The following is a 12,860-nucleotide window of genomic DNA, read 5'->3' as shown; positions in this document are numbered from 1 at the left end:
ACCAGCCCATTCACACAGTTACAGCATCCATTTTTTAACTGACAGGAAAACACTGTAATCACATGGGCAGAATCTCTTAAAGAATCTGCCTTTCAAATAGTGGGGAGCTTCTTGCTCTCTGAAGGAGTGTAAACTTTGGTGAAAGGGAAATGATTGAGGAGATCCCTGGGTTTGAAATTGCTTCTTGCCTCCACTTTGTCCCTCAGTACTACTGAGGCAGTCACTAAATCTGCATCTACTTTCCAGTCCCTGAAATCTGTAAATCAACTAAAACCTCCCTTGACCTTAGTGGGAGGTTTGCGTGATTAAAGCCAGCAGAAGAGAGACAGGAATGAAAAATCACAAGAGCCTTTCTTTCTAAAAGAAAAAAAAGTATTTCCAGCAATGAGAAATCTTTTATGTTCCCAAGGGCAAACTTTGAAAGCAAAATAACTGTTACACACATATATCCTATTATTTGTTAACAGGTTTCACACAAGTAACTTACTCAAATCACTTTGAAAACATTTCCTTTAATATAAGACCACAGGAGATAGATTAAAAGCATGCAAGTCTCTTGCTGAATGCCAGAGGCTCTGGAACACTGCACTCAGCACTTTGTAAAATTATCTCCCTTCAAAAGAATTTTCTACTATACTGATTGAAAAGGAAAAGAGAGGCAGGAGCCAAGTAATGCTAGTGAGAATTTGAGTCATTTCCMTCGCACATCTATATTCATCCTGCATCCTGCTCACACCACCCTCCACTCATCAAACAAACTCAGGTTTCAAACGCAGCTGGCCACACCTGGCTGCCTGCTGGACAACTGCAACACATCAGCTACAGAAGATGCTACAGCACCATGGAAATAGGCCACAAAACAGTAACAGGCTCCACAGGAAGAGTTGCAGTAGCCAGCGCCTCATCAGCAGCTGGCTGTCACCAGTGTGACATGTTGTGACTGGCTGTCACCAGTGTGTTGTGACGGGAAGTGATGTAATGAGGGGAGCAGCAGTGAAGGTGATGGCAGCCACTGGCTTCAGGGCACAGAGCCAGCCCTCTGGGCCCTGGACTGGGGCTGCCAGCTCGACACAAACTTCCTGACTCAGACAAATCCACCACCTAAAGGCTGATTTTCAAGGCACAGGGGAGACTTAGGAGTCCAAAGCCAATACATTTTCAGACTTTCCTGATCTGTTTCTGCAGCCTAGCTCTCCCTCTGTAAAATGGGATTGTAATTTCTATACTCACCCAGCACATTTAGGCAGTCCCTGTCCTGAGGGTATAAATATCTAACTACGTGCCTACACAGCAGCCAGCTTGACAGGACCCTGGCCTTAGCTGTGACCTTTCTAGAGCTCTATTTACCTGAAGGCCTCCAATCTGCCATTTGGAAACCACAATTAGCCCTATGAATAAAGAACACTATATACAACAGAAAGTCTAGGGAGATTACTCAACAGATTCTGCACTCACAGGTTTTATTCCAATCTTTGGTTTAAAAGTTTTCATGTAAATACACTTTTTATAAAAGCTGAATCCTGGCTTTCATATAACTGCCATTAAAGCCAGGGACAGCTTTGTGGATATCCAGACATTTCTATTACACTGATCACTGTATTAAATCAGGGCACCAAGCTGCAGGTAGGCTCCGCTTCTCAGGATTTAGTCCAGTATATTTTAAGAGCCTTGCCATCAAACATCTTGATACAAGATCTCAGCTTCCTTTCAACTTTAAGTCAAAAGGCTTCATATAACTAACCTGGGATGCAATGTGAGTAAGTATGTATTCTAATAAAGGAAAGATGAGACCTGAACCTCTCCTAGGCTATGAAGAGTGGAGAATTGTGCCATATAGCTCTGAGCATCTCCAGCTCCCCTTGAAGCCTATGGCAGCAATCCAAGATCTCTCTGGATCAAGTCCTCACTCATTCGGAAGGCAATTCTCCTGGGATTTTCAGTGAGGTCTTTGTTTCACTTCTGACTTCTGACAGTGCTTTCATCCTACTAGTGTTGGAGCTTCCACAAATTAGTGGGGCTTCCCTTCCTGTCCTCTTTCTCTTTAATCTTTTTTTAAGAACCAAAAACCCACACCTTTTATATTTTTTGGTTAAATTTTCCTTGTTTAATTAATTATTTTGCTTTCTTATATTTTATGTAACACCTTTTGAAGTACAGAGCAGAGGGGCTACTCATTTGGAGCTAAACCATGCATAGCAGGGGCCAAGAAGCATGTTAGGAGACTGGATATACAAAACATGGACCAGTAAGCTACTTGACAAGTCTGAGGCCCTTCTATGACTACTACACTGAATACTGGCAGATACCTTAGGAAAAACAAACTTCAAAGTGTCCCCAGTGCTAAAACAGCAACACTTTTGCAGGGGGTGATTCAGAGTGGAAGAAAAGTCATGTACTTTTCACACTCAAAAGCTGCCCTTCCTTCCTGATGTCTGCATTGAGAAACACTGTCAAAAACAATGAATGATGCTGGTACAAGCAGGGTAGAGATGAAGTGGAGGAGTAAAGGACTGAAAATAGTAGGAGATTTGTCATAACAACGTGGGATTTAAAATCTGTATAAAGACTTTTTTCAGTTCAAATAATCTCAATTTATACAGTGTCCTCTACTCAAAAACAAGTAGCTCATGAAGTTCTAGAGTTTAAAGCCCATTTTATTATGAAAAATGAAATCAAGTTAAGTTATCTTCTTAAAACAAAGTACATAGGATTCAGAGGCTGTCACGAGTTAGAACAACAAGGAACTGTAAGTAATATAGCTTCAAAAAGGTGTCTGGACCAAATCTCAGGCTGGTGTAAGTCAGCATAGCTTTGAGAAGTTAATTGACTTTAATCTACCAAAAATCAGATTTATGATGAATATTCCTAGTAGAGGAAACAGATTAACTATTTTTCTGTATTTTAAAAAACACTCAAATGATCACCATGAGCTTCATCTTCATATAAAGTAATTATAGATACTATAGATTCTATATCTATAAAGTAATTATAGACACTATCAATACTATAGATTCATAGATATATTACTATGTGTATATATAGTAATATATACAATTATAGGTATTACTATAAAGTAATTATAGATATTGTAGATACTACAGATTCATATATAATAATTATAGGTAAGTCTCACTTACTAAATGTAAAATACATATGCTCCATTACAACAGTAGTCTTTTTGGTTGGTAAATATGAAATCATTAAAAAATAATGACTCTTCAGTCATTAATGACTAAACAACAGAAAACACTGTAAATGTGGCCTGCTGGTGTTATTTTTGCCACTAAGTAGTCAGCCTTTGACATCTGACTTGACAAGCACACAGTGGAAAGTGCATGCAAGGCATCCAAAGCAATCAGCTGCCAGCAGAGCCTACACCCACCCCAGTGCCCCATAAGACTCCCTGAGGATTGTTTCTAAACTGAAGGGTAAGACTGGAGGCTCTTTTCAATAACAAGAGAATTACAATGCAGCAGCCCACTGAAGCACAAGGAGGTGATGATGGATGGAGTATCATTCTTTCTTGAGTGACAAGTAAATGAAGCAGATACAATCTGACTTTTTATAGAGTTGTCAATTTGTAAGCTAACCTGAAAAATCTCGTGTGAAAAGCACAGCGTTATGTAGAAGTGCAGGGACATTAATAATCTGTCATTTTGCTTGCTGCATGTAGCACCTGCAAGGGTCTGAGAGGATTTAGGTCTTCCGAAAACTTGATTGCCATTACCCAGATACAGTCCCCATTTCTACCAGGATCATTCACTACATTTTACAGTGCTGTGTCAAATCTCACTTTTATCAGTGTTTCCGCCACTTCCTTTAAAACCAAACTCCCCAAGCTGACAGATCCTACTGATTTTCTCGACGCATCCCTTGAACTTTTCTTTTCTTATTTTCCTCACAATACTCTTGCTGTTGACTCTCTGTTGCTTTTGGTATTATTTAATGCTTATGGCTTAGCTAGGGATCATGTTATCTCATTTAGCTGAGGAAAAGCAAAAAGCAAAAAGATCTTTTTCACAGCAACATTAACAAGCGCTATACAATTCAGATGTCACCTACAGTGTTATTTCTCAGCCCTGTGCTGGGTCATCCTGAATAGGACTGAGCACTTCCCCAGACCCCACTGTCTTCCCGGGACTCTCAGGAATACCATGCATCACAGAATTACACACCCTGTTTTCCTGTTGCATGTGCCCAACTCCAGGGCTTTTTCCATATTACTTTAGCTTAGGTTCTTTCTCACATTGCATATTATCACTCAGATATTTCCACAAGCATAAGTAAAGTTGCCATTTCATTTTATTTTCTGCTAGTGGAATCTATCCAGGACATATCTGCTCAAGGAAAAGAGCAGCATCATTGAAATCATCTTGATTTCTAAAGAGACCTCTGGCCTCTGGGCATCATCCAGCTGCCACTGCTAATGTCAGAATGGGGTTGGGGTCTATGTGAATATACAGAGACTATGTCCAGCCTCATATTTAGATTCTCTTTAAGTCCCTTTGCATTATTTTTTATTCAAGTAATTTGTAAAAACTCCTTCTTTATTCATTTAGAAATTTAACTTACTTGAACAACTCAAAAAGGCTTGGTTCAAGCTAGGCTAGTATTATGAAGATCTACCAAAAATACTAATGACAAAAAGTTTAGAAATGGGCCAAGGACACAAACATGTTGAGATAATAATACAAAAATTCAGGGTATGCTCTCTGCAAAGTTCTGCAAAGAGGAAGATCACAACTGGACAGAATGAGGCTGAAGAATGTAATAATCTCACAAACAACCTTAATGCAGTACAGATTTGATTATACTTGAAAAGTAAATTATACTTTTTACATATGGATTTATAGCTACATATTCTAAACCCTTATCTGAATATAAATCTATGCTATGAACACTGAAATTAACCATTTGCCCTACAAACAGGACAAAAAACCTGTTAAGTGTATTTATATGACAGACTTCAAAATCAAATCGTTTCATAGTAATATTGGAAATACTGAAAGTTGTATTCATTCCAACATTAGACATTCCTTTATTCTCCTAGTGATATGTCAAAACTTACAACTGTGATAATACAAGCTGATTTTACCATCTCTCACTTCAGCATGGTTTCCAACACTTTTAGTAAGCTCCCCTGCAGTGTATTTCACTGGAGAAAMGGATGTCACTGCATCTAAACGTAAGAGAGATCCATACACAATAGTACAAACAATACTTGTTTTTGCACACAAAAATTCTCACAAATTTCTGAGTGCATGTGTTTGTAGTTTGGTACAATGAGAATACATGCCTCATAGTCACAGACAGAAATGGATGTCACTAACTGTTCTCCAGCTCRAATAATATATAATTAAATTCAAATCCTATCTTTGTACCTGGAAGAATTTCATTACAAAAATGTACTGCATACAGTATACCTGTGAGCACATGCGAGTTGGAGCTGCTTGCCAAAATGCAATGCCAAGTTTGATCTGTGCCTCTTTCCTCATGGCAGCTATGTTGAAGAACCAAATTACATTGCCAGTGTAAAAACAGATATTAGCTTCATGCTAACAAACAGGTTTCCAGCTATCAGCACTCAAGGGCCAACTCCAAACAAAACCTGTCAGAGTTTTGTCATTAAACCCAGCAGAGAGAGAGCAGTTCCTTTATCTGCCCAGTACAGAAAAACCAACAGGAGAACTTTTGACTAACCGTCACCCCAGTTAAGGCCAGAAAGGTCAGGTTTCTTCCATACATATAAAACTGGCCTGCACAAGAGGTCATCTGAGTGTGTATATAGGAAACTCTGCATCATCTGTGTTATTGAGACCACAATGCTTATTACTTCAAAAAGAAGAGAAGGCACATTCTAGTGGATATTTGTGAGTTACTAGGGGGAAAAAAAAATCAGCAAAAATATTTTGGCCCTAAAGTAGTTAAAAGTATTTCTGATAAATCCAAATAAGATAATGAATAAACTAGTACTGAACTTAATGGTGAAAAATGAAAAACTTATCACCCAGAGAGTCTAAGATATTTTCTCAAGGGATTAGTGAACTGCTTAATGTAAAAGCAAAGAAGCTGCAAGTGGGAAATAATTAAAACTGCCATATTTGCACTGAGTATGGCAGCTGAAGGAAGGGATGTCATTATACCTAAACTTTCATTCATTTTTTGATCAATGAAGACTAAGTATTCAAGTTAAGGCTAAGCTATTTGAGTAGTACTAGGTCGTTTTCAAGTATATCCAACATTTTTTGGAAAAGAGCGTGTATAGCCATCATTTGAGTCAGATCCTTCTCATGTTCTCCCCAAAAGCATACTAATGCATCTCCCCTGACTTCATTAGAATCAGAGCTTTGTACATCTATTATGCACACTACAAGGAAAAAGATTTTTATTCTTTTAATCATTTTGTTCCTCTTCTTCTCTGTCTATGCTAATTAGCATTTAGTAAGAAAAGAAAATCTGAAATGTAAGGTGTAAAGGCAGAGGGATTTCTTTCCATCCTAAGAGTCATAGGCACATAACTAACAAAAGCAAGTGGTTAAGGATTTGACTCAAAGATTAGAAGTTGGAAGTCAGTGGTTCTTAGTACTAATCTTCCCTGTGCCCCTAACCTGCTGTATGACACTGGTTAAGCCTTCAAGGCAGGGATGGTCTCTTCTCATATATTTATATTACATCTAACACATCAAGACTTCCAAACTCTGCTGTACTATAAATATATGTCATCATAATTTTATTTAATGGTAGTCTACAGACATACCTGCATTTTCAAAGCATTGCAGAGGGATCTACCCATGCAGCCCCTACTGATTTCACTGGAAGACAGTTCCTTCCCAACATACCAGCTTGTAGTTTGGGTGTGTGTACAAGACAGACAGACAGACAGAAAGACAGACAGAAGGCTGGATAAAGTAATCTAAGCAATGTAATCCAGCATCAGCAGCTATTACTCCAACAGACCACACCAGAGTCTCCTGAAAAGAATCACACAAGCATGTAAGTATCCTAAAGGATGCTAAGTAAAGAGCTCCTGTGTGACATATATGTAAACTGTATTCATTACCTAAACTGTATTGGTTACATATCAGCACTCAGAAGCAAGAAAGTTCACATCAGATACAAGAAACTGAAAAAAACAGTTCAAGAGTTCATTAGTTTTCTTAAAAGTCATCTTTAGCAAAAGTGCTAGTTTCTTCAGTGAAAAATCTGAAAGAAGCTCTCTCTTATATCTCAACTGTTCACACACAATTTCAAAAGAAAATCCAAACTAGGCCTACAAACTGTTTTGACTAAAGTCTGAATATTCCTGCTAATTAACACAGTTGTTCAAGCACTTCATTTCATGTATGCTAACTAGGGGTGATTTGGTTATTCACAATATGATTTGGTTATTCAGCTTTATACTTTCAGAAACAACTAGGTACAAAAGAAAAAAAAGCATCCATGAGAAATGTAAGCTCAAGTAGCCTCTTCACACACCTGTAAACATAGGCAAGCATTGCAAAAGTCTGTACTAGATTTTATTAACAGTCAAATTACGTCTTAGGACTTTACAGATGTTGAGACAAAACACCACAAAGCAACAGGTATAAGAGACCAACAGCTAAACCTCACAGAATAAGATTAAGAGGAGCATGGGAAGGGCAGCGCGGAAAAGCAGCACTGCTGTTCAGGATCACAACAAAGAGTAATAACTTCACCAGACAGTGATGGCTCAATAGATTACCAGTTGCAGCCTGCCTTTACTCATCTCACTTAGACTGTATTCCTTTGAACTGTAACCTCAGGAAAAACAAGTAAATTGTCCTGAGTGTGATCTAAAAACTAAAAGCAATTTCACTGTGGAAAAAAAAGAAAAACACCCTGAATCTGAATCTCTAGATTTTTTCCATATAAATGCTTTTGAAAGAAATTAATTACATGCCTCACATAGAGTTTTTTAATGTTTCTTCCTCCTATATGCAACATCAATGATAAATGCAGAAAATGCATTTTTATTTATTTTGTATTCCAACTATTCAAGATAAGGACTAGCACCATTTGTTTTTTATTTCTTAAAAATATCAGGGCTGAAATTTCGTTGTGGCCGCTCAGCTCAAAAAAAGAAACTGAGACCTCACTGCCCAAGCCTATAATGGGATCTGATGTTCTTATCACAAAACACTGTTGGTAATTTACTTACATACTTCAAAGAAAAGGAAGGAAGAGAAAGAACTTCATGTGAAATGCCAGAATATAGCTGATTTCTGATCACCCTGCCTTATAATTCTGTAGCAGGTGAAAATAAACCAGTCTATACCTGGGCTAGGAATTTTCAATGCAGTGTTAAAAGTTAAGTTCAGAAATCTCCTTATTGGGGTTAGGGTATCATCCTTGTACATGTAAAGGGTATCATCAGCTTTGAATTTTAGCAGTTAATAAAACAAAGAATACATGCCACACAGTGATACACCTTAAGTGCTCTATATAGCATTTTGTCAAGTAAGTTTACACTTCAGAAGCAGAGCCTGCTGGCAGTTGTGCATTGATACACTTGTATACAAATAGCATCTGGATGGCAGATCATGTCTGTTGGCTTTCAAGCTTTCAGCTGTGGAGGATGCTAGTTTCAGAAATTACAGAAGACCTCATATCACTGCTCAGTGTGAGAGAGGAGTCAAGAGAGTGACAGCTGCCTTTTCCTCCAATATGATTTTTTAATGAGACTGCCTCTCTGCATGTTACACTCTTCAGGCCTGTAGATGCTAGACTGTCCACTGAAGGAGGAGGAGATGGTCTGGAGTAGCCTTTATACCACTGCTTTCCAGTGCCCCACTGGAGATCTAGAATATATTGTCTGCTGAGCTTGCTCTGTCATTTTATCACTGACTGTAGTTACAGAACTAATGCATACTTGCTCATCTCCCTGTCTCATGGAATAATTAAAAGAAGGAGAGAAAGAGAGGAAGAAGGCAGAGGACTGGACAGTCAAGTTGGGTGACTAATGACACTGGAGTAGAGAAACTTGATTTGCTTCCTGACACTGCTACTACCTTGCTATATAACCTTAGGCAAGACACTTGACTCCTTTATGCCACAGCAATCTTATCTGTAAAAATGGGTAATAACACTACCCTCCTCTGTAGGATGCTTTGAGATCTTTGGATGAAAAGCAAAGGGTTGCCTGCATTCAGTTGCTTTTTGGATTCACTGCAGGGCCTGCACTTTGCTTCAGATAGGTGCTTAGAGAGCTTAAGCTCTCAAACTTTTGCAGCTTTGGTGACATTATCCTGAGTTTGCAGATAGCCTGAAACAAAACTCCTGAGGGTTAAACTTGAAATCTAACACTGCAAATTTGTAATACCAACTTTTTAACCACAGATTATATAAGCACTCATCTGACAGGCTTATCCTACAGAAGTCAACCATTTCTCTCAATCTTACTACCTCCAACCAAATTGCCAGCACCTTCATTCTCTCTCTGGTAGTGCTGCCTTGGGGGCTCCACTGAGGAGGCAGAGCCAGTTTTCCATACACAGAGATGTGGCCAGGGGAAGATGGAACGATCACCTCTCAATTTCATTTCACAAAGCTAGGCTTGGATGCTGGATAGATACAGGCAGTCAGACAAGTCGGAGCTGCTTGACCTGTGGGGAGCAAAGGATGTCTCTTCACATCACACCCTGCTCTTCCTGTACTATCCCTTGCCAGAACTGAGAAGCTTAAGTAGCTTCAGACATTCCCATAGGAAACACATGTAAAACGAGATCAAAACAAAATGAGAAAGGCAAGAAGTCACTGGTGAAGGAGTCAGACAGTTTCTCCCTGCCACGTTAACTCTTTCTCTTGCTGCACACAATCCTGCAGCAGACAACAAGGAATGGTCTTTCTTTCCATGTTTCAATCAGCCTGATGAGAGGAACGAGGCTTTCCTTTTCCAGTTCCCCTGCAGTTTTTTCACCTTGAGCCTTTCAGAGGAAAAACAGAATTGTACAGTCCTGTTTCGCATCCCCTTCCTTTTCAACACGCTATCACTTTGGGGCAGTGGGAGCTCTCAGGTTTGTCCCAGGGTGGCTATGACCCCTTCATCAAGGCCATTCAGTTCTCTTACAGGACTTCCATTGCCGGGGTCCAGCTCCCTCAGCCCTGGAGTGAATGGAGCTTTCAGGCACAACTGACACATGACTCGCAGAGCAAAAAGACTGCACACCTCAGGAATAACCTTCCATCAGMAAACATTTCTCTCTATACAAACAAAGTGTAAAGATCTGACACATCATGAAAGAAAACAACTAACCCCTAAAATTAGCAGCTACAGACTTTATCATCTGACAAATATATGTAACTTTAATGTAAGGTGACTGGGGTCAGGAAGCAAAACTCAGTCTGTTACCAACACTCCTGTCTTGTATGCCCTTATTGCAACATGCAGTGGTGACCTCGGTTTAGAATCCTCTAATCTAGAACAATAAAGGAAAATTAGCAACAGGCACATGATCCGCGTGATCTTCAGCTCCAGGAATGCTGGAATTTGGTGGTCTCTCAGCCCACTTCCTCACTGGACGGGAGTCTGCAGGGCAGAAACCACCACCATCATTAGCAGCCTTATACAGTCGGAGCAAAAGGCAGACTATCTTTCCCGGGGCTATTCCTTCCAGGCAAACTAGGAAAAAGTTGGGGCAGTAGCTGCCCACACTGAACCTGTGTCCTAGAGGTGAAAGGAGAGTGGTAGCCTACAGAATCATTAGCCCACTATTTTTGCATGCCCTAAATTCAGGATTTTAAACTCCAGAATTACAGTAGTTAGGCTAGACTACCAAAACCTTGTTCTGTTCCAGTAATTGGGTAGGAACTGTATCCACCCCAAAATCCTCTCCACACAACATACTTACCAATTCTATCGGCTCTAAAAAATCTCCAGAACGTACAGATCAACCTTCAGGTCTTAGAAAGTTTTCCCCCTTTACCCATTATAATACTTTCTATTGTATAGAACAGAATTGGTCCATGAATCCCTGCAACGCATCACGACATGAAAATCAATGCCACAACCCTGCACTTTACTACAACTTTTACATCTCCTCATTGCAGTCCACACTTGGAGGCTGATCCTGTTCCCATCAAAGTAAACAGCAAGCTCCCATTAAAATCTGGCTCAGCTAGAATTTTAATAACACTTAGACATTCCTGTCCTTTGCATATTTCATCTGCAAAGTGCTTTACAAACATGAATTTCCTAATTACAGGCTGATGATTTACTAAAACTGGAAATTCCTCACTAGTTCTGGCTTTCACTTTGAAGACCCAGGGCTCGCTCTTATCCCTCGGCAGTTTGGAAGATCCCTCGACACCGCTCGTTTGCAACAGAGGGAGAGCAGAAAGCAAGCCAGACAGAGGAGCCTTCACGTTGCCGCGCCGGCGGATTTCGGCGCGGAGGGCCGCCGCCGGGGCGTGAGCCGCGGGGGGCGCCCACGTGGTGGGAGAGGAAAACCCGGCGGCGGCGGCTGCCCGCGGCAGAGCGCCGGGCGCCGCACCGCAGCTGGCAGAGCGCAGCGGAGCGCCGGGCCGGGGCGGCCCCTCCGCGCGGCGCGGCGCGGGGCAGGAAGGGGTGGAGCGGCCGGCGCGCCGCGGGCGGGCGGGCATCCCGGCCGTGCTGAAGCCGCGCTGGCGGCAGGCGCAGCCGGCGCCGAGCCGCCGCTGAGCGCTCCCATGGAGCAGCTGCCCGGCCAGCCCTGAGCCGGCGGCCCCGGCCGCCCGCAGCACCCCCGATGGAGCCGGAGGAGCGGAAGATCTCGGTGTGGATCTGCCAGGAGGAGAAGCTGATCTCCGGGCTATCCCGACGGACCACCTGCTCGGACGTGGTGCGGGTGCTACTGGACGACAGCCACCACCGGCGGCAGCGGCCGGCGCTGCCCGAGCCCGGCGGCGGGATGCTCTCGGGGCCGCCGCACTCCTACTGCATCGTGGAGAAGTGGCGCGGTTTCGAGCGGATCCTGCCCAACAAGACGAAGATCCTGCGGCTGTGGGTGGCGTGGGGGGACGAGCAGGACAACGTGCGCTTCGTGCTGGTGCGCAGCGAGGCCTCGCTGCCCAACGCGGGGCCGCGCAGCGCCGAGGCGCGGGTGGTGCCCAGCAAGGAGCGCCCCGGCCACGGCCTGGGGGCTGCCCGCGCCAGCCTGGCGCTCACGCAGGAGAGGCAGCGGCGGGTGGTGCGGAAAGCCTTCCGCAAGCTGGCCAAGATCAACAAGAAGCGGCAGCAGCCGCTGGCCCGGGAGGCCTCGTCGGCGGAGAGGATGGAGACGCTGGTGCACCTGGTGCTCTCGCAGGACCACACCATCCGGCAGCAGATCCAGCGGCTCCGCGAGCTGGACCGCGAGATCGACAGGTACGAGGCCAAGATCCACCTGGACCGCATGAAGCGGCACGGCGTCAACTACGTGCAGGACACCTACCTGGTGGGGGCCGGCGGCGCGGAGCCGGAGCCGGGCGGGGAGGCCGCCGCCGGCCGCCCCGAGGAGGACTACGCCAGGAAGTGCGAGGAGGTGCTGCGGCTGCAGGAGCAGCGGGCGCAGCAGGAGGAGCTGCTCGAGCACCTGGCCGCCGAGATCCAGGAGGAGCTCAACGAGCGCTGGATGAAGCGGCGGCGGGAAGAGCTGGCGCTGGCCGCGGGGCCCGGCCTGGCCGAGACGGACTGCGACACCACGGAGCTGAGCGGCGGCGGCGAGGGCGAGCTGCACCTGGAGCACGAGCGGGTGAAGACCCAGCTGAGCACCAGCCTCTACATCGGGCTCAAGCTGAGCACGGACTTAGAGGCGATCAAGACCGACTTGGATTGCACACAGCGGGCGTGGGAGGACAGGGAGCGGGAGCTGCAGCGCCTGCTG

General features: G+C 43.6%; 1 protein-coding gene across 1 annotated transcript in view; it reads left to right on the top strand.

Annotated features, from left to right (window-relative positions):
* The first annotated feature begins 11,744 nt into the window (after positions 1 to 11,744).
* Positions 11,745 to 12,860, top strand: part of RASSF10 (Ras association domain family member 10) — a 67,792-nt gene continuing 66,676 nt past the window's right edge. Inside the window, exon 1 of the mRNA XM_026087751.1 lies at positions 11,745 to 12,860. This exon is cut by the window's right edge and continues 1 nt beyond it. Coding sequence (XP_025943536.1) covers positions 11,745 to 12,860 — 1,116 coding nt within the window.

The sequence above is a fragment of the Apteryx rowi genome, unplaced genomic scaffold (genome assembly GCF_003343035.1).
Source record: "Apteryx rowi isolate R43461 unplaced genomic scaffold, aptRow1 scaffold_73, whole genome shotgun sequence".
Classification (NCBI taxonomy): domain Eukaryota; kingdom Metazoa; phylum Chordata; class Aves; order Apterygiformes; family Apterygidae; genus Apteryx; species Apteryx rowi.
The sequence above is the reverse complement of the archived record's forward strand: the minus strand, read 5'-3'. Positions and strand labels throughout refer to the sequence as shown.